The 21,414-nt window shown below is 48.1% G+C and overlaps 1 protein-coding gene across 2 annotated transcripts in view; it reads left to right on the forward strand.

Annotated features, from left to right (window-relative positions):
• Positions 1-21,414, forward strand: part of PAK4 (p21 (RAC1) activated kinase 4) — a 44,928-nt gene that overhangs the window by 16,112 nt on the left and 7,402 nt on the right. For both annotated transcript variants that reach the window (XM_083159950.1, XM_083159949.1), the window contains exons 2-7: positions 10,868-11,085; positions 13,572-14,219; positions 17,387-17,803; positions 19,897-20,030; positions 21,032-21,158; positions 21,285-21,410. In XM_083159950.1, the coding sequence (XP_083016076.1) occupies positions 10,882-11,085; positions 13,572-14,219; positions 17,387-17,803; positions 19,897-20,030; positions 21,032-21,158; positions 21,285-21,410 (1,656 nt within the window). In that variant the 5' untranslated portion in view covers positions 10,868-10,881. The remainder of the gene's footprint in view (positions 1-10,867; positions 11,086-13,571; positions 14,220-17,386; positions 17,804-19,896; positions 20,031-21,031; positions 21,159-21,284; positions 21,411-21,414) is intronic.

A 21,414-nucleotide genomic window follows, 5' to 3' on the forward strand; every position in this document is an offset into this window, starting at 1 on the left:
CAACAGTTATGGAGATATCAGGGTGGTATCTTTTCTTGGCTGGTGGGAATATAAGTAATTCTATTTTGGAACATGAGAAGCTTCAAACATGAGGGAAGCTATAGGTTTAAGTAAGGGACAAATGCCACCGATAGTGGCCCTTACACTGCAGCGTGTGTGTGTGTGGCATTTTCACCACTGTAGTTACAGCACAGGTGGTGGGTTTGTGGTGTGAATGGTCGACAGTGATTAGTTCGACACCTAAAGTGATTGACACAGGTCAGCATACCAACACTGGAATCCTGGCTGCCGGTACTCGGACTAACCAGCCCTTTGCAGGCTCGCTGCGCTCTTGCCACAGGTTCTATTCTCCCTCTATGGGAGCCGTGGAACCCTACGAGGGAGCATAGCCCCTGTTTGAGATCCCGACTGTCAGGCAGTCATCCGGCACCCCTCTGTATGAGTTTATTGCAGCCAGATTGGATCGTGAAGTCAATTTTAAAAATAAATAAATCATAAACCCATGTTGACTTTTTTCTCAGTGTCGACCTAGTGCATGTCTACCATTTTTAGTTGTCGACCTAATCCCTGTTGACACTTGTGGTTGAACTAGTAACTGTTGTCTGGATGCTGTGATTGGAAGGATGTTGCTGTGTCTGGGTGGAGCTCTTGGTGACCATGAAATACTTCCCGTAACTTACTTTGGTTCCAGCTCTTCAGTGATCAGCACTTTCACTGTCCTGACAGAACACTTCATAAGCATTATCCGGTCACTCGTGTCTGGATGGATTTAGGCATTTCATTTTTTCCTTAAGCTTTCTGCCCATTACGTATGCATGAAATGTTCGGCTTGTGTGCGAGGCTTTAAATACGCTACACTTTATTTCACTGTGATGTTCTCTATTGTTAGGTGAAACAGAATCTCTGAAAACCAAAGTAATTATCTCATAATTAAGTGTCTATTTAGTAACTAGGTGATTCATCGCGCCCTACGGACGCTCTTCACACCGTCGTAAGGGGCTGCGCCCCCTTAATTTGTGAACGTTTGTATATGAGAAATATGGTTAGAATTGTATGAAAGATGCCCTGTATTGCAACTTAGGTGTCCGCGAATCGCGGGAGGGGGGGTCGCAGAGGGTGCCGCGAATTGCAGGAGGGGGAGTCGCGGGGGGTGCCGCGAATTGCAGGAGGGGGGGTTGTGGGGGGGTGGATGCTGCGAATCGCGGGAGGGGAGGGATTGCAGAGAATCGCGGGAGGGGGATTGCGGCGAATCATGGTAGGGGGGGTCGCGGGGGGTGTGCCGTGAATCACGGGAGGGGGGGTCACGGGGTGGGGTGCCAAGAATCGCGGGGGTGTGTGTGTGCCGTGAATCGCGGGAGTGGGGGTTCAGGGGGGGTGTGACGCGAATCGCCACAAGAAAAAATCAACACAGAAAGGTCAACACATGTAAATTTTGACAAAGTGTGGCACTTCATTGGTGTCCATGTCGACACATGAGAATGAATATGAAAACATTCAAAAAATGAAAAAAAAACTTCAAAAACTCATGTCATGTCAACCTTTTTCATTGTCGACCATAGCCATGTCAGTGTTTTCCATGTGCAATTTAATTCTGGAGCTGCCGCGAATCGCGGGGGGGGGGGGGGGTGCCGCGAATTGCGGGAGGGGGGGTCGCGGGGGTGGGTGCCGCGAATCGCGGGAGGGGGGGTTACGGGGCGGGGGTTGCGGCGAATCATGGGAGGGGGGGTCGCGTGGGTGTGCCGTGAATCATGGGAGGGGGGGTCACGGGGTGGGGTGCCGAGAATCGCGGGGGAGGTGTGTGTGTGTGTGTGAGCCGTGAATCGCGGGAGTGGTGGTTGTGGGGGGGGGGGTGACGCAAATCGCCACAAGAAAAAATCAACACAGAAAGGTCAACACATGTAAATGTTGACATAAGTGTGGCACTTCATTGGTATCCATGTCGACACATGAGAATGAATATGAAAATATTCAAAAAATGAAAAAAAAACTTCAAAAACTCATGTCAACCTTTTTCATTGTCGACCATAGCCATGTCAGTGTTTTCCATGTGCAATTTAATTCTGGAGCTGCCGCGAATCACGGAGGGGTGCCGCGAATTGCGGGAGGGGGGGGTCGCGGGGGTGGGTGCCGCGAATCGCGGGAGGGCGGGGTTCACAGGGGTTCCGGTGGGGGGTTGCCGCGAATTGCGGGAGGTGTGGGGTCACGGGGGTTGCCGCGAATCGCGGGAGGGGGGGTTCCGGGGGGGTGTGACGCGAATCGCCACAAGAAAAAATCAACACAGAAAGGTCAACACATGTAAATGTTGACATAAGTGTGCCACTTCATTGGTGTCCATGTCGACACATGACAATGAATATGAAAAAATTAAAAAAATTAAAAATAAATCTTCAAAAACTCATGTCAACCTTTTTCATTGTCGACCATAGCCATGTCAGTGTTTTGCATGTGCCATTTAATCCTGGGGCTGCTGCGAATTGCGGGGGGGGGGGGGGTGCCGCGAATCGCGGGAGGGGGGTCGCAGGGGGGGTGCCGCCCCGAATTGCGGGAGGGGTCGTGGGGGGGTTCTTTTTGCAGCGAATCGCGGGAGGGGGGGTCGCGGGGGGTGTTTTTGCTACGAACCGCGGTAGGGGGGGAGCGGGTGTTTTTGCCGCGAATCGCGGGAGGGGGGGGGCGCGCGGGGGGGGGGGGAGGTTTTGCCGCAAATCGGGCGAGGGGGTCGCTCACCTGGTGGCTGTGGAGTAGCAGTGCTGGGCAACATGGGAAGGCAGTGGGTGTCTGGCACTGTCTGTGGGCTCACTGGGCTGGTTCTCTGTCACATACCTCCCAACATGACCCTCTCCAGGAGGGACACAATGCTCTGTTTCTAGACTTCCCCTTAATGTATGATTGCCATCACCTGTTTTAAACAGGTTAATTTCTCAGAAAGGTGTTCAGCACAGATGAAGGCAATCACACATTAAGAGGAAAGTCCAGGAACAGAGCGTTATAGACACAGACACCCACTTTGAGTGACAGATGTAGCCAAATATATGAGATTCAAAAAATGAAAAAAAAAACTTCAAAAACTCATGTCAACCTTTTTCATTGTCGACCATAGCCATGTCAGTGTTTTCCATGTGCAATTTAATTCTGGAGCTGCCGCGAATCGCGGGGGGGGGGGTGCCGCGAATTGCGGGTGTGGGGGTCGCGGGGGTGGGTGCCGCGAATCGCGGGAGGGGGGGTTACGGGGCGGGGGTTGCGGCGAATCATGGGAGGGGGGGTCGCGGGGGTGTGCCGTGAATCATGGGAGGGGGGGTCACGGGGTGGGGTGCCGAGAATCGCGGGGGAGGTGTGTGTGTGTGCCGTGAATCGCGGGAGTGGTGGTTGTGGGGGGGGGGGGGGGGTGACGCAAATCGCCACAAGAAAAAATCAACACAGAAAGGTCAACACATGTAAATGTTGACATAAGTGTGGCACTTCATTGGTATCCATGTCGACACATGAGAATGAATATGAAAATATTCCAAAAATGAAAAACAAACTTCAAAAACTCATGTCAACCTTTTTCATTGTCGACCATAGCCATGTCAGTGTTTTCCATGTGCAATTTAATTCTGGAGCTGCCGCGAATCACGGAGGGGTGCCGCGAATTGCGGGAGGGGGGGTCGCGGGGGTGGGTGCCACGAATCGCGGGAGGGCGGGGTTCACAGGGGTTCTGGTGGGGGGTTGCCGCGCATTGCGGGAGGTGTGGGGTCACGGGGGTTGCCGCGAATCGCGGGAGGGGGGGTTCCGGGGGGGTGTGACGCGAATCGCCACAAGAAAAAATCAACACAGAAAGGTCAACACATGTAAATGTTGACATAAGTGTGCCACTTCATTGGTGTCCATGTCGACACATGACAATGAATATGAAAAAATTAAAAAAATTAAAAATAAATCTTCAAAAACTCATGTCAACCTTTTTCATTGTCGACCATAGCCATGTCAGTGTTTTGCATGTGCCATTTAATCCTGGGGCTGCTGCGAATTGCGGGGGGGTGCCGCGCCGAATTGCGGGAGGGGTCGTGGGGGGGTTCTTTTTGCAGCGAATCGCGGGAGGGGGGGTCGCGGGGGTGTTTTTGCTACGAACCGCGGTAGGGGGGGAGCGGGTGTTTTTGCCGCGAATCGCGGGAGGGGGGGGGCGCGCGGGGGGGGGAGGTTTTGCCGCAAATCGGGCGAGGGGGTCGCTCACCTGGTGGCTGTGGAGTAGCAGTGCTGGGCAACATGGGAAGGCAGTGGGTGTCTGGCACTGTCTGTGGGCTCACTGGGCTGGTTCTCTGTCACATGGGGGGTGACGCGAATCGCCACAAGAAAAAATCAACACAGAAAGGTCAACACATGTAAATGTTGACATAAGTGTGCCACTTCATTGGTGTCCATGTCGACACATGACAATGAATATGAAAAAATTAAAAAAATTAAAAATAAATCTTCAAAAACTCATGTCAACCTTTTTCATTGTCGACCATAGCCATGTCAGTGTTTTGCATGTGCCATTTAATCCTGGGGCTGCTGCGAATTGCGGGGGGGGGGGGTCGCAGGGGGGGTGCCGCCAATCGTGCAAGGGGGGGGCGCGGGGGGGTTCTTTTTGCCGCGAGTCGCGGGAGGGAGGTCGCGGGGGGGGTGTTTTTTCCGCGAATCGGGGGGGGGGTGTCACAGGGGAGGGTTTGCCGCGATTCGCGGGAGGGGGGGGTCACGGGGTGGTGGTTATGCCTCGAATTGCGGGAGGGGTCGTGGGGGGTTCTTTTTGCAGCGAATCGCGGGAGGGGGGGTCGCGGGGGTGTTTTTGCTGCGAATCGCGGTAGGGGGGGTCGCGGGGGAGCGGGTGTTTTTGCCGCGAATCGCGGGAGGGGGGGGGCGCGGGGGGGGGAAGGTTTTGCCGCAAATCGCGGGAGGGGGGCGCTCACCTGGTGGCTGTGGAGTAGCAGTGCTGGGCAACATGGGAAGGCAGTGGGTGTCTGGCACTGTCTGTGGGCTCACTGGGCTTGTTCTCTGTCACATACCTCCCAACATGACCCTCTCCAGGAGGGACACAATGCTCTGTTTCTAGACTTCCCCTTAATGTATGATTGCCATCACCTGTTTTAAACAGGTTAATTTCTCAGAAAGGTGTTCAGCACAGATGAAGGCAATCACACATTAAGAGGAAAGTCCAGGAACAGAGCGTTATAGACACAGACACCCACTTTGAGTGACAGATGTAGCCAAATATATAAGAGATAAGAAGTGACTGTTTGCACTCATCTAAATGTATGAAGCACATACTGTAACCGGGATACGGTCGTATTGTCGACCAGTCATTAGGTCGACAGGGTTCTAGGTCGACATGGGACAATGTTGACAAATGCGTTAGGCCGACGGGTTAGATCAACGGGTTTTTGTACTGTTTTTTTGAGCCGACAGGCTGTATTTCATGCCCTTCCATCCACTAGGGCGCTCCGCTCGGCACCGTGCCCGAAGCATTGCGAGCTAATCGGTTCACGTCCAACTGTGTCCATGTCGACTGTGTCGACATTTGGCTAAAAAACAGTAAAAAAAATCCATGTCGACCTAAACCTGTGTAGACCTAAGTCGGATCGACAATACGATCCACACCCCTGTGACAGATGGTTGTCCCTGCAGAAATGGGTCTAGCTGAATCCACAAAGAGTATCCTGTTAGAACTTGCAAATATTATTATTATTTTTTTTATATTCTTTAACCTGAAGCTTAATGCAACAGATTATTCCAAAAATGACAGTTGTTCATCCCAGCTAACAGGACATACAGCAATAATAGTACCAAGCACACTGCAGAGAGATCACACCCATTACTCCTGTCTGCCTGCACCTCCCCTGTACCATATACAGTCTTTAGTTCAACCCGCAATGGGTTGACCACTGAACATCAACATGGCCTAGGTTGACACATGAAATATGTCGACAGGGTTGAAAGGTCGACACAAGCATTAGTCCGACAATGGCTAGATGAACAGTCAAAATGTCGACCTGAGTTTTTTAGCCGACCTGTGCCGACGGGCGTATTTCATGCCCTACCATCCACTAGGGTGTGGAGGGAGAATAGACTAGTGGCAAGCACAGCGGTACACTTTTGACGGTGTCCTTGTCGACATTCGGGATGAAAATTGTGAAAAACTCCAGGTTGACCTTTTGTCTGCCGACCTAGTCCTTGTCGACTTTCCAACCCTGTTGACCTTGGCCATGTCCACCTATTTCTTGTGTTTACCTTCTGTGGTGGACCCAATGGCCCACACCCCCCTTTACAATGTAAGCTGTCGTTAGCAGCGCCCTCTCACCTCCTGTGCTTTTTCCTCTCCTAGACTGCTTGTTACTCCGTATATACCTAACCTTAGGCCTCTGCCACCCTAATAATACTTCAGCACCCTGTGCACCAAAGCAACTACCTTTCTTTACCATGTACGTGCCCTAAATTGCCTTGTTCTGTAAGTTATTGTTTTATTATTTTTGCTCATTTATGGTTTCACATGGTGCTGTGGAACCCTTGTGGCGCCAGATGAATAAACAATAGTAATTACTGCAAGGAAAGCAGTAATCTTTTGTGCACCCTTTGTAATAACCACAATATGGTACAGTGTGGTCAGTGTGGTTTCCGGCCTTGGCAGCCACATGCCTTTTTAGAGCAGCGGTGCTCCCTTTTTAGCGCAGCGGTGCTCAAACTGTGCGTCCTGAGCCCCAAAGTGAGTCGTAACCATCTCCACATGGGGTCACAAATCCATGTTGCTGACAGTCAGGCTGAGAACGTCAACCACTGCCACCCACTTTATCTCAGTCACCCTCTGCATCAATCTCTCTCCCACTGTTGCGCTCTGCTACTCCCTGCCTCATCCTGCTGCCCTCTGCCTCCCCATCACCCTCTTTCACTCACTGCCTCCCTGCCACCCCCAAAGCCTTCACAACAGATATAAACTATAACCGTTGAATAAATCTATGTTAAAAAAAAACTCATGCAGGATAGGAACTCCAAAATGAGCTCAGACCTGCTGTTGTGTAAGAAATTATTACATAAGCGGTTGCTTCTGTTGTGTCTCCACAATGCCGCTTTGAATTGAGAGGTCTGCTGACCAACCGTGTGTGGTGCCCATTCTGCTGTATCTTGCTGGGGTCCTGTCATTTTTGTTTGACAGGGTCCCAGAACAAAATAGTTTGAGTACCCCTGTTTTAGAGAAAGCATTGTTGGACTGAATTTACTTATCTAATACTTGAGGCATGGAGAGCTTCTGATTGGACCAGACAGGCTGGACTGCATCTGCTCCAGAGAATCAGGAGGTTTTTGTACACGGCCTGAGTTGTTTCTGTGCTTTCCATTATTTGTCCTATTTACTTTGGCAGCGAGATCTGTGCTCTTGGTGAGACTCTGCAGGCTGGTGGGGTGTGACTTTGTCCGAGTGATAGACTTGTAAGCAAGCATCAGCTCTGTAATCTGGAATAACCAGTGTGTCACGTGATGAGTGTATCGGTCACATGACAACAAGTGGGCGACCTGCGCTGGAATGTTGCCAGCACTTCTGATTCTGTGTTTATAAACACGGCTCTATAAGATTGAATGTCTTCAAAGGGATGTCAGGTGACTTCTGATTAGTTTCCCCAGCTGTATAACTGTCCCTCCAAGATATAACAGACTGAACCCGTATGTATGTCAAGATTACAAGGAACATTTTGATTATGGTCTGTCAGATGCAATGCTAAAATCCTGTCTGACTGCAGCATGGGGTAAGATAATTTCCCATGCTGGCTCCCACTGTGATCATTCTAGTTTTCTTTGATCATTGCCTGAAATCTTTCATTTTTTTTTTCATTTGGAACCATATAACCGATGCGGTCCTAGCTTTGATGTAGATTTTCTGTATCCCTTTTCTTTGTTATGCCATATCTAAAAGTCCCCAATGCACATCAAGTACGCCGTATCTGTAGAATTGTCAGGGACTGCATTAAAAGAGATCACTTTGTTATTTTATTCATCTGTAGCTGCCATTATCAAGGTTAAAATGGGTATTTTTACTTGGGCACTGGTGTAGTCATCGCACTGCAGTGTAGAAGTGTCCTGGGAACGGCCTGTACTTCCACTGTTACTGTGCATGACCGCTTTATGCTCTGGCTGAGAGATACAGTGCAAGCGTTCAGCCGTTCCCTTGTTTTGTTCCTCACTAAGTGTTTGTGCCTCATTAGTGCATTAATAGATGGGGAAATGCATCCTCATGTAGGACACAATGAGCTCCGGCAGCTATTCCTTCTACAAAGCGCAAGTTTGTTTCATAGGGAATCATCATTTTAGGAAGAGTAATGCAGCAATTTCAAGTTCTAGGTTTTGTGAAGCTTTTTGTGCAAACAGCCCTCGTAAGGAGTAGCTCCTACATGTATCCCATTTGTAGGGGTTCTCATCGTTACTGGTTTACATTTCTGGGTGATGATTTTGGGTACAGGCCCCCTGGCTTGCTGTGGTCCAGCTTTTTTGGGGCATCACATGGAAATACTTCACCTAGCACCTTTTTTATATATTTTGTTTTAGGGTGTGGGTTGTTTGGTCTACAACATCTATGTCGACATGAGTCTAGGTCAACATGGTTTTTTTTTTTTTTTTTACCCAAATGTCAACACATTTTGAAGTGCACCGCGTCCCCTTTGCTACACTCGGCACACTATTTTATTCTCCCACCACGCCCTAGTGGATGGTAGGGCATGAAATACTGCATGTCGGCACATGTCGGCTCAAAAATAGTGAAAAAACCCTGTCAACGTAATGACCCATGTCGACTTTGTTGCCTGTCGACCTAGTTGCTTTAGATCGAATGACTGTATCCCTTGTTTGAAGCACCTGACTTTTTTTTTTTCTAGCTATGTAAAACTTTTTTTTTTTTAAACATTCCAATTATTACTTCTCAACAATGTAACAATCCTAACGTATAGTGTCTACTTCTTAGTTATTATATAATCATTAGTGTGATACCTTGGGGTGGTTGGCCTGTGCAGGTGAGTCCCGGGCCCTCGACTTGAACCTTAATACACTAGGCTTTAAAAAAACAAGAAAAACAATGACAAATCGCTACAACATTATCATGCGTATAACCAATAACAAAAATTGGAATAAGACTTAGCCGGCGCTTGGAATATTCACAGGTTGTCACAGGTTTTTCTCCCATGCAGCAGGTAACATGTGAGGGTAAGAAATAGTATATAATAGTGAAGTACGTTTAAAAAGGGTTCATTTAATACAGTACATATAAAATTCATACATGGCATATGCTTATGCTAAAAACAACAGCAAGGTGGGCACATAAATGAGTGCTACCACTTTAAAAATAGTTCAATCCTTGCAAGCAACAACGAAGGGTAATTACCGGATCCACAGGGAACTAGCTGTTTAAGCAGTTCCACAATCGCATGTGAGAGTCACAATCCAACGTATACAACTGCTGGGCTCATCACCATGTGTTCCTTCCGGTCCCTTCTGGCTTCAAAGTGACTTTCGTGCAGATCACCAACGCGTTTCTTCCCCGATTGGGGACTTTTTCAAGGTGTCCGGACACCTTGAAAAAGTCCCCAATCGGGGAAGAAACGCGTTGGTGATCTGCACTAAAGTCACTTTGAAGCCAGAAGGGACCGGAAGGAACACATGGTGATGAGCCCAGCAGTTGTATACGTTGGATTGTGACTCTCACATGCGATTGTGGAACTGCTTAAACAGCTAGTTCCCTGTGGATCCGGTAATTACCCTTCGTTGTTGCTTGCAAGGATTGAACTATTTTTAAAGTGGTAGCACTCATTTATGTGCCCACCTTGCTGTTGTTTTTAGCATAAGCATATGCCATGTATGAATTTTATATGTACTGTATTAAATGAACCCTTTTTAAACGTACTTCACTATTATATACTATTTCTTACCCTCACATGTTACCTGCTGCATGGGAGAAAAACCTGTGACAACCTGTGAATATTCCAAGCGCCGGCTAAGTCTTATTCCAATTTTTGTTATTGGTGATTGGTGATGGTTTAGAGGAAACCTATAGGAATATTTAGACTGTCTGGCTGCTGGAGGCGCAAATTACTTGTTTACTTATCCATTGTTATATATTATCATGCGTATAGTCTTGTGTGTATGCACTAGAACGTTAACAATATGCGCTCCCGTCGGTTGTTAGCAATTTCCTCCATCGTCTGTACATGCAAGACGACGGAGGATATCACTAGCAAGAGCAATGCTGTAGAATGCAGCATCCCCCCCCCCCTCCCATCCCCAATTTCGCACTACCCAGTAAAAGTATTTGGAACCCGCCAGATGAGGTCACTTGGTCCTGGTTGGTGAGCCCATATATTTTTGCCCAGAAATGATGCTTTGCACCTTATCTATTTACTCTGATGAGCAGTGTTTGGTAATCTAGAATGCGTTAGATTTTTTCTTTTCTTTGTGGAACTACACATTTAAGCATGATAGCACCTTTTAACATGTTTGGTTTTAGGGTGCGCAGTCCAAGTTGTCACCCCCCCCCCCCCCCCCCCGCTACATATAAGGAGTGCAGAATTGTAAATTCTTCGGGACCCAAACCAGTGTAACTGCCTGAACAGTGATGTGTCAGAAATACCACTTCTGAATGTACCCAGTGCTCGACCGTTCATCCATATATGATACACTGGGGCATATGTATTAAGCCCGATAAAGTGGAAGGTGATTACTCATCAGCCAATCAACTCCTAACTCATTTTTCAAACACAGCTGATTGGCTAGTGCGTTATAACCTTTCACTATATCACCGCTTTTTTAGGCTTAATACATCTGACCCTCTCTAATCTGCACTTTGCTAAACGTGGTAACTGACTCATGTCTCCTTCCTTAGGTCAGCTAGCTGCTATGTTTACTAAGAAAAAGAAACGCATTGAGATCTCGGCTCCATCGAATTTCGAGCACCGGGTGCACACCGGCTTCGACGAGCAAGAGCAGAAATTCACCGGACTACCGCGACAATGGCAGAGTCTAATAGAAGAATCCGCCAAGAGACCAAAACCACTAGTGGACCCGGCATGTATCACCACCATCAGGCATGCCCCACAAAAGGTGCGTAGCCTGTAACACAACCCAGAGTGTCCTCTTACAGTAGCTTCAGGCACCATTTTGTGAATTACCGAGTAGTGTTTCCTTGTTGTTCACAGCTACAGAAGCTTTTACTTAAATGCATCGCTCTTATAAATATCAGTTATTGGAGGCACAGATGCAGCTGGTGCATGGATTGCCAGCGCATCACTGGTGCATCAGTGGTTTCCTATTACACCATACTCTGTTTCCTAGGTTATCTATGCAGTGCTTTGCTGTGTGACCTGTCGGCCTGTGTGTTCGCGCAGTGTACTTTTTTATACTGTGTGTTTACTTTTGTATAGTTCAAACACTAGCCTATGGTATATAGTCCGTTATTATCCAGGTTGATGTATTAATGTATGTTGAATCCTAAATCATAAAACAATACTTTAAAGGGAATTTTATTACTTGTGATCCATTTAGCGGTAGAATCCTTTTGTACCGCATTTTTTTTTTTGGGGGGGGGGGGGGGGGGGGTGTAATTCAATCCTCCCTCTATTTTTTTTGGGGCGCAGAAATCATGGATCCGAGGTGTTTCCGGTTCCAAGTATCTATTGTGGCAACAAAAATGGGTCAGTTATCAGGGATTTCTTTGCTCTCCTGCCTCCAGGCAGGTAGAATAAAAACTCCCAAGAAGCTATTGGTGCTAATTGAATTAACCCCCAGGGATCTATTAGCCTTGGTAATTTGTCGTAAATGCCATTATAGACCCTGCACTTTTAAGCACCTGTAATTTAACTTCTAATAGGGCTGACTGGTTTTGCAAGTCACCCCAGCTGGTCTATAATAGGGGCTTGGGTGGAGGTGCTGACTTATACAATACATATTTACGTACATCTGTCTCAAACATATATATATATATCTATATGGGTATATGTTTATCTATAAATCTGTGTATTATGTAGACAAAGGTTATTGGACACCGCCACGCAAGCCAACTGGTGCGCTCCTGCATCAAACATCTATAAACAGCCAGAGGGGCACTGATTAGATCGGTCATTGCAGGAAGTCCCCCAAAACTATAACCCAGGGAAAGTGCTCACCAGGGGTGTCAGTATCCACAAGAACACTAAAGCTGGCCATAGATCGGAAAGACCTGCGTACGACCTGATCTTTAAAAGCACATATGATCCGCTCACATCCGCAGGCAATCCCAACTGATCGTATGTGCAATGGAGCAACCTCTCGACCCACGGGACCGCACATTGTATCGATATTCCTCACAATCGATCGCACAACCCGTCAGAATTGTACATTCGGACCTGAGATCTTTCAGGTGTATGGCCAGCTTAAATAGGGAGCCCCGTGCACTTGGATATTTTGGGTGAGCAGCTGCTCATAAACCTCTAATAACAAACAATGCAGCCCTGGGTTTACTGTGGTGTAAAGAGCGCAACAAAAGTACAGTAATGGTGGCTCATGTTATGGAGTGACCGATCAGATGGACGTGTACTCCTGGCAATCACTAATACCAGAGTGTTCAGTACCTACAGTAAGGTAAGGAGGTGGCGGCGGCTTTATGCTGCGGGCTATTCCTGCTGGTTGGCATGGGACCACTGGGGCGAATTGGAGCGACGCAAATGTTTCGACCAACTTTCAGTTTAAAGTCAATGTACTTGGGGCAGAATGGCCGAACATGCCACCTGCTGCTGTCCACGAAGGGTAGTTGCAGTAATCCCTGCACCTGGTGGACCTACAAATTACTGACCAATACAATCTTGTTGATCCACTTGCTGTCAGTGTCCAATCACTTTTGTCTACGTAGTGTCTAAAGTTTAGGGAAAACTTTCACTATCCTCCTTATTGTGAACATCGCAGCACGAGGAGACTGGGCACGCTTTACCATCTATACCCTGCCCAGGAGATTTCCATTATAGTCTGAAGCTGGCCATACACTAGTCTGATTTGGTCGCTTTTCACTTGATTGCAATGAATCAGGCTGAAAAGAGGGGTTAAAAGTGTCCAAATCGGATGTGTTTGACATCCGATCTGCGGTCCGTTGCAAATCTGAGTTGGAGGATGGACCTGCTCGCAGGTCTGACCTCCGACTCTGACCCATACCGGCAGTGGGGAATGGGATCCCCTGCGATATATCACATGCATTCCTGCCACCTAGGATGGTCCTGGGCTGTTTAAGGGGATCGGGTGGCCGTACACTGATGCGAGAAGTCTGTGATGCACTGCGGAATATGTGTGCGCTATATACATAAATGGCCACTTTAACTGTTCTTAAACTAATACAGATGCAGCTAATGCATCCTTGTCATATAGCATAAGACCCATCCTGCTGCTAATGTTAATGAGGACTAAAGTAAAAATATTTTGTGCGTTGGAATAGATACAGGCAATGCTGTAAAATGTGTAGTTGCTTCATTTCTTAAGTGTTTACTGTTGACCTTTCCACACTTCATGATGAAAATACTCTACTATAGCTTCTATTGTAAGTGTTTGTTCTGTCCCCCTATCAGACCATTGTGCGTGGGAACAAGATGTCTCGAGATGGCTCCCTCGCTTGGCTCCTGGATGAGTTTGATACGATGTCGGTCTGCCGTTCTAACTCCTTGCGCAGAGAGAGTCCCCCGTGCTACCCAAGGGAGCCCCGCGTCCATCTGGAGAATGGCGTGAACGATGGCCGCGCTCGGCAGGTACGTGAAGATGGTGGAAGGGCGTCTGAGAGGAGCCGGACGGAGCATGGAAGAGACAGGCTGAGGGAAGAACAGAAAGCTGCTCCCCAGCAGCCACGGGGGCAGGAGCCAAGCAATAAACACAGGCCACCTCCTCCAGATTATCCTAAACCATCGCAGCACAGATCCGTCCGTTCCCATGACAGATCGGATGGAAAGAAGGAGCACACTGTGAAGGATAGTGACTACAGTGAGCCGGCAGATAGGGTGGTGAGAAGGGAAAAAGAAGAGAGAAGGCCTAAATCTTCATACACTGGAGGACAGGGTAGTCCAAAGTCACCTAGAGACAAAAGACCACTCTCTGGACCGAACATCCGTACCCCAAGTAACCCTGCTGCAGAAGGGGTGCTGAAACCGACGCAACAGACGGGAGGTCCTTTCAATACCTATCCACGTGCGGACACTGATCCAAACAGAGGCGCAGCTCCACAGGTGAGTGCGCAGTTGGTGAAACTATTTTCCATGTCCGCTGGATTAAACCAAATGTGGTACTTGTTGCCTAGCACGGCGCCCATCACATGGCATCCTGTACCTTATTTAGTGTACAATTAAATATCGCATGCCAGCAAATGGGATACGATGCGATTTTTAATTGTACAAGCACCCATGCCATGAGATGTGATGGGTGCTTACAATGAGATGTAACCCCCAGTATCCACGCCATCCGAAAGCGTGGCGAGTGGCCGCGGTACGCGTCCTCCGACCTTTTCATACCCCACTATCCACATCGGCGTGGAGTTGATTTTAGATAGTGTGGCGAGCGCAGCGGAATACGAGCCTGAAGTGTGGCGAACGCAGCGGAATACATGTAAAGTAATCCATGTCCCCTCGTGGGGCTCGCCACGCTTCGGGCTCGTGTTCCGCATGCGCTCGCCACGCTTCGGGCTCGTGTTCCACGGGGCTCGCGCGCTTCGGCTCGGAGACTCGCTGCGTTTGCCACAGTATCTAAAATCTACTCTACGCCGATGTGGATTGTGGGGCTTACATCTCATTGTAACCACCTATCACATCTCATGGCATGGGTGCTTGTACAATTAAAAATCGAATTGCATCGCATGCCGCAATATTCCAGGGGGATGTGATGCGATTTTTAGGAGCCCATACGATGGAACCCATGGGCGCCGTTCTAGGAAACAAGTACCCCAAATGTTTTTGTTTTTTTTATAAAACAGGGGCAGACTAATTAAGCCTGATGAAGTGGAAGCCAATCAGCTCCTAACTGTTACGTTACAGGCAGGTTTTGGACAGTGACAATTAGGAGCTGATTGGCTGCTACATTATAACCTTCCACTCTTATCACTTCACTAGGCTTAATATATCTGCCCTAGGGGGTTATTCTGATTCACTCGGAAAGGCACAATCACTCTCTAACGGATAAAACCATGTGCACTGCAGGTGGGGCTGATGTAACCTGTGCAGAGAATTAGATTTGGGGGTTTTATTGTTTCTGTGCAGGGTAAATACTGGCTGCTTTATTTTTATACTGCAATATAGATCTCAGTTTGAAGTACAAACCCCACCCAAATCTAACTCTCTACACATGTTACATCTGCCCCACCTGCAGTGCATATGGGTTGTCCATTGGAGAGTGATTGTGCTTTTCCGAGTGAATTAGAATAACCCCCATAGTGTGTGGTGTGTGTCTGTGTGTGTTTTTTTTATTCCGTGAATTTCTAATGCCCATTATACCAAAAAATAAATAAAAATATTTTGGTACTTGTGTATTTTGGCGGCGCCCATCGCATCGCATACCATAACGCATGCGATGGTATGCGATGCGACGCGATTTCGTGCCATAGTGTGCGATGGCATACAATTTTCAAATTGTATGCCATTGTACATGGCATACAATGCCATGCGATGTGATTAAACATTGTATAAGCACCCTAATGGGTGCTTACAATGTTAAATTCACCCCCACGCCACCCCCCCCCCCCCCCCACTATAAACGTGAACCCGAAGCGTGGCGAGCGGCGGCGGTACGCGTCCTACGACCTTTTCATACCCCCACTATCCACGTCGGCGTGGAGTTGAGAATAGAAAGTGTGGCGAGCCACCGAGCCCGAAGCGTGGCGAGCGCACGCGGATACCTTCACAGGTATCCGCGTCCCCTGGCGGGCTTCACAGGTGTCCGCGTGGCGAGCCACGCGAGGGGACGCAGACACCTGTGAAGCCCGCCAGGGGACGCGGATACCTGTGAAGGTATCCGCGTCCCCTCGCGGGGCTCTCCACGCTTCGTGCGCGCTCGCCACACTTTCTATTCTCAACTCCACGCCGACGTGGATAGTGGGGGTATGAAAAGGTCGTAGGACGCGTACCGCCGCCCCTCGCGGGCTCGCTGCGCTCGCCACGCTTCGGGTTCACGTTTATAGTGGGGGGGTGGCGTGGGGGTGTATTTAACATTGTAAGCACCCATTAGGGTGCTCAAAAGCACCCTTTAGGGTGCTTATACGATTTTTCATCGCATAGGGGTCAAAATCGCATCACATGCCATCGGGTACATGGTATGCGATGCGTTCATCGCACGATGCTGAAATTGGGCGCCGCCAAAATACACAAGTACCAACATTTTTATTAAAGAAGTTTAATATCATTGGCATGCCCGGGATACGGTCATTCAGTCAGTGAGCCGACATGTGCCGACAGGCGGTATTTCATGCCGTACCATCCACTACGGTACGGTGGGAGAATAAAAGTGTGCCGGGCACAGCAAGGCACCGTGCCCGAAGCATGGCCAGCACTGCGGTACACTTTGACAGTCTCTATGTCGACATTTGGGACAAAAACGGGAAAGTCATGTCGACCTTTTGACTGTCAACCTTCCCATTGTCAACCCAATGCTTGTGTCGACCTTCCAATCCTGTTGACCTTAGCCAGGTCGACCTATTTCACATGTCGATTATAAGTAATAGGTAGGACTCTTGTTTATGGCTGACCACGGAATCTATTACATAGCAAAGGTTCACACTATTAGTACATGTTTCCATATATTTTCTCTTAGAATTGTTTTGTTGGTTTCTCATATTCCTATGTATCTGATTAGGGATGCATACAATTTGCGGCATAGCGGGACTTATGTGTACGGGCGGCCCCGCAATGCAAAACACTGCAATTGGAGCCCGTGTCGGCATGCGCTAGCCTCACATTGGGGTAACTTTACTAAGATGGGATGTTGCTCAAAGCAACCAATCAGATCATGTTATCATGTTATAGCACCTTCTAGAAGATAACATGATCTGATTGGTTGCTTTGAGCAACATTCCATCTTCAATAGAACTCCCATCTTCATTAAGTTACCCCATTGAGTTCCATGACACAAGCGGCACGCCACAATGCACATGTATTTCTGTTCCACTACAGAGAGCTGCTGTGCGCAGCAATGCTGTAGCGGGACACATCTGTACAAATGTAGAAGTAGCCATAGAGCAAAGACAAAGATCTATTGTTCTGGCTCCATATTTAACATAAATAAGGCCACATAAGTAATGAGCGGCCATGTGCCTCAGTTGTAAAGTAACCGCTTCGTCTCGTGTCCCTGCACCAAGTGCACACTGCTTTCTTTATGCTGATGAATAAACCCCTTCTCTGTGTTTCTCTAGGTTCCGGATTCCCGCTCCTCTATTCCACTTGACCCTAAAAACCCTGCACACAGAGGTTCTTCTCGGCCGCCTCCAGGCCAAACCAAGCCCAAACCCCCAGAGAAACCCTCTCCGGCCATCCTCTCCCAACACAGCTCAGACCCGCAGCTTTCTCGCCCAGCACAGACGCCGCAACCTTCCCAGACCCGCTCCCCACAGAGGGAACCACAGCGAGTATCACACGAGCAGTTCAGAGCAGCCTTGCAGATGGTGGTAGACCCTGGAGACCCCAGATCCTACCTGGATAATTTCATCAAAATTGGGGAGGGCTCCACGGGGATTGTCTGTATCGCTACCGTCAGGAGTTCTGGAAAACTGGTCGCCGTCAAAAAGATGGACCTCCGCAAGCAGCAGAGGAGGGAGCTACTTTTCAATGAGGTGAGAGCTGACTCCGTGCCATAAGTTGTACACAGGTAGACGATGAAGATGTGATTTATGCCACGTTTTCATAGACTGCATATCCTTGTGCGAAATGTAGCTGCTGCACAACCAATGTCTACTAGAAAATTAATATATTGGTAACAAACCTTGGGGTTGATGTATGGAGAAGTAATAAGGGAGAAGTGGCCCATGGCAACCAATCAGCACTGAAGTAACCTGTATAATTTGCATAATATAAATTATACAGAGCAGCTGATTGGTTGCCACAGGCCACTTCTCCTCTGGCTCACTTCTCCTCCCCCTTATCACTGCTTCATACATCTACCCCCTTATTCCTACGTAGTTTTGCTATGTGACCATGGTACAACTGTTGCAGTGCATGCTGGGATGTGTAGTTCAACAACAGTGGGAAGGTCAAAAGTTCCCCATCCCTGCTTTAGATCTTTTTGAAAGAGATAACGCAGAGCAACAATATGGGTGTTTAGAAAAGGGTTATTGTAAGCTTGCGTGCAGGGCCCTCCTACCTCTAGATCTATCTTTTACTACCCAGTTTGATTTTATCACGGTTTTTCAATTGTGAAGTGCATCAGGATTTGCTGCGCTATATAAGAAACTGTAAATAAATTCAAATTAGTAGTGTTTAAATAGTGCACCTGCATCATTTCTCTCATTGTGTGTGACACTAACCCTCAACGGGGTAGCCCCTCTCATTACAGGGTATTACTATTAAGTCATGATTATTCTCTTATGTTATTGGCAAGGCTTGGATGCAGCCATTGCCATATGTTTCCCCCAATACATTAAGCCCGTTACAGCCCTAGAGGTCCTTTCAATGATGCTACAAGTACCTGCTCTGTGGGGTCTTAGCTTGGGCCAGATATATCAGCCTGTTGCTATGCTGGTGCTCACCTGTTCAGCCTTTCATTCTATATTAATGTGAGACTCTGGCAGTCCTGGAGTGAAGGCCTCCTCCCGTTGCAGCCCTTTCCGTATGTTCCACCCTCTGATTTCCATACACATGTAGAAGCTTGCTTGTGGAACATTAGCCAGTTCAGCTGTCCTGGTCACTGAAACACCTGTCAAACCGTCGTCCCTCTTTCGGAACCACAGTAGTTTTGTACATGACCCTAACTAATCGGGGATGGTGCTTACTTAATAGTAACACATGTGCTTGGCATTCCTCAGTTACACAGGTGTTCCCATAATTCTTTGTCTTCCACCACTCTGGATGTTAAACCTGCTGCAAACAGTGACACCTGGTGCTCAAATTTAGAACTGCACGGGAGAGCGGTCACTGTAGCGAACACTGTAGTTTTGTCTTGTAGTCTCACGGTGCATGAAGCCATAAATTAGTAATGGAAGGCTACTTATACGTCCAGAATAAAATCGAGTAGACCATGATCCCAGCTATGTTTTTTATGCTTAGTGTTTACAATGCATCTATAATGGACTGCACTTCTGTAGAGGAGAGTCCTATACTCATTCATAGTGATAAATCAGTGTAGCACATGGACTGATCATTTCCATAGTATAGAGCTGTGATTGGCGCTTTCAGTATGAAGCAACTGTCTATCTATGGTTTTTAAACACATGCAATCGCTCAAATGCAATCCGCAGGTGGGGTGGGGGGGGGGGGGGCGGAGGGAACGGTTTCAGCGGCAGTGGGTTTGGGGGAGAGGGAGCCGGTGGGGCCACTGCCTGTGTCTGTCTCGGTATTTATTTTAGCGCTGTGACGGAGCACTAGCGGGCAGCGGAGGTCAGCAGTGGCGGTAGAATTTTTAATACATTGGGCAGCTCTCTGATTGGCTGAACTCTCTACCCAGTGTTAATTTTTATTTTGCTGCTGCGCTACCCCCACCGCCCACTAGCGCTACAGCATAGCGCTATGCTACTATAAGATGTGATGGAAACAGCACTTTAAAGTCTCATCAAATCTGATCGCATAAGTGTATGGGCAGCAATAGATATACAGATGTTTATTTTACAAATATATTACTTTCCTATGAGTCTCTCATACATTGTGATCATTGATCATGCTTTTGTAGGTGGCAGCGTGGAATTATTAGTTGAATGTACACTTTGCTTTGTAGGTGGTGATAATGCGGGATTATCAGCATGAGAACGTAGTGGAGATGTACAACAGTTACCTGGTGGGGGATGAGCTGTGGGTCGTCATGGAGTTCCTGGAAGGTGGGGCCCTTACAGACATTGTCACACACACCAGGTAAGTCTCTTACACAGCTGGTTCTGTATCCTAGCCAGCAGAGCACTGTACTATATTGTATCCCATGTTCCTGGGGACAGTGATTCTGTCTTGTGTTGTATCCCTCCCTTCCTGAGATCAGAGCTTTTCCTTTTCTAGTTTTATCTCTACGTGTTCTGGAACCATAGGGCAGTATTCAATGAGGCTGATTCGCCATGTTTTATAGTGATTTTGTGCTATTTTCGTGCAGTACGGCGATTTTTTTTTTTTTTGACTAAAACGGTGAATTACCCTATTGAATGACCACATGGCGAATACATTTCAAGGTTTTTATCGCCATGATTCACCGAGTAGCAATCGCTATCTTTTTATGGTGAAGTGGAATGTGAACTTTTAAAATAAAGTGTTTTGTTTTTTACATTTGGTGTAAAAATATCAGGAATTTTATTCTGAGGAGGGGCATGCTATTTTTATTCATGTGCTGTAAGCACATGAATATATATTTAATAAAAAAAAAAAAAGTCTTCTTTTTTTTACACAGCAGCCAGCAGGGGGCCGGGAGCCGAGCCGCTCATTAGATATTCATATATTCACTGCACCCGATCATTACATATGCACGATCGGGTGTAGCGAATACCCGGTCCCCTGTTGGCTGTCCCGGGGGGCAGCCTGTGCTGCCTGGCTCCCGGGGAGCCCACCTCCCCCCCCCACAAACGTTCTGGGGCAGGCAGGGAGACTTCCATCTCCCTGCCTGCCGCCGTCCTCAGGCTCCCTGCGTCATACGCCGCAGGAGTTAAAATTCGCCGGTCAGGGGCAGTGAGCCCCTGACTCGTTGAATACTGGAGCCGGCAAGGCTCCGGAACGCGGCAGGCAGTGGCGAATGTGCAGCGAATCCTAAACAGGATTCGCTGCACATCGTCAAAATTCTCATTGAATACTGCCCATAGACTTGTTGGTTAGGGCGGTCTCAATGTCTCTGGTCGGTTCCACATCTGAGATGACCTCTCACTGTTGGCTTTCAGGATGAATGAGGAGCAGATCGCTGCCGTCTGTGTGTCTGTCCTAAAGGCTCTGTCTGTGCTTCATGCCCAAGGAGTAATTCATCGTGACATTAAGAGTGACTCTATCCTGCTGACACACGATGGACGGGTAAGAAGATGACCGTGTTTGGTGATAGTACATAGGCACCATGCAGTGGGGGCTAGATGTAGGAGTGTATCGGGTAATGGGTTGCTCTGCAGTATTGTGGCTGTAACCGATCTCTTCTGTCCGCAGGTGAAGCTCTCGGACTTTGGTTTCTGTGCCCAAGTCAATAAGGAGGTTCCTCGTCGGAAATCCTTGGTGGGAACGCCTTACTGGATGGCCCCAGAGCTCATCTCACGGTTACCTTATGGGCCAGAGGTGA

The sequence above is a fragment of the Crinia signifera genome, chromosome 9 (assembly GCF_055691185.1).
Source record: "Crinia signifera chromosome 9, ASM5569118v1, whole genome shotgun sequence".
In the NCBI taxonomy this organism is placed as follows: Eukaryota; Metazoa; Chordata; class Amphibia; order Anura; family Myobatrachidae; genus Crinia; species Crinia signifera.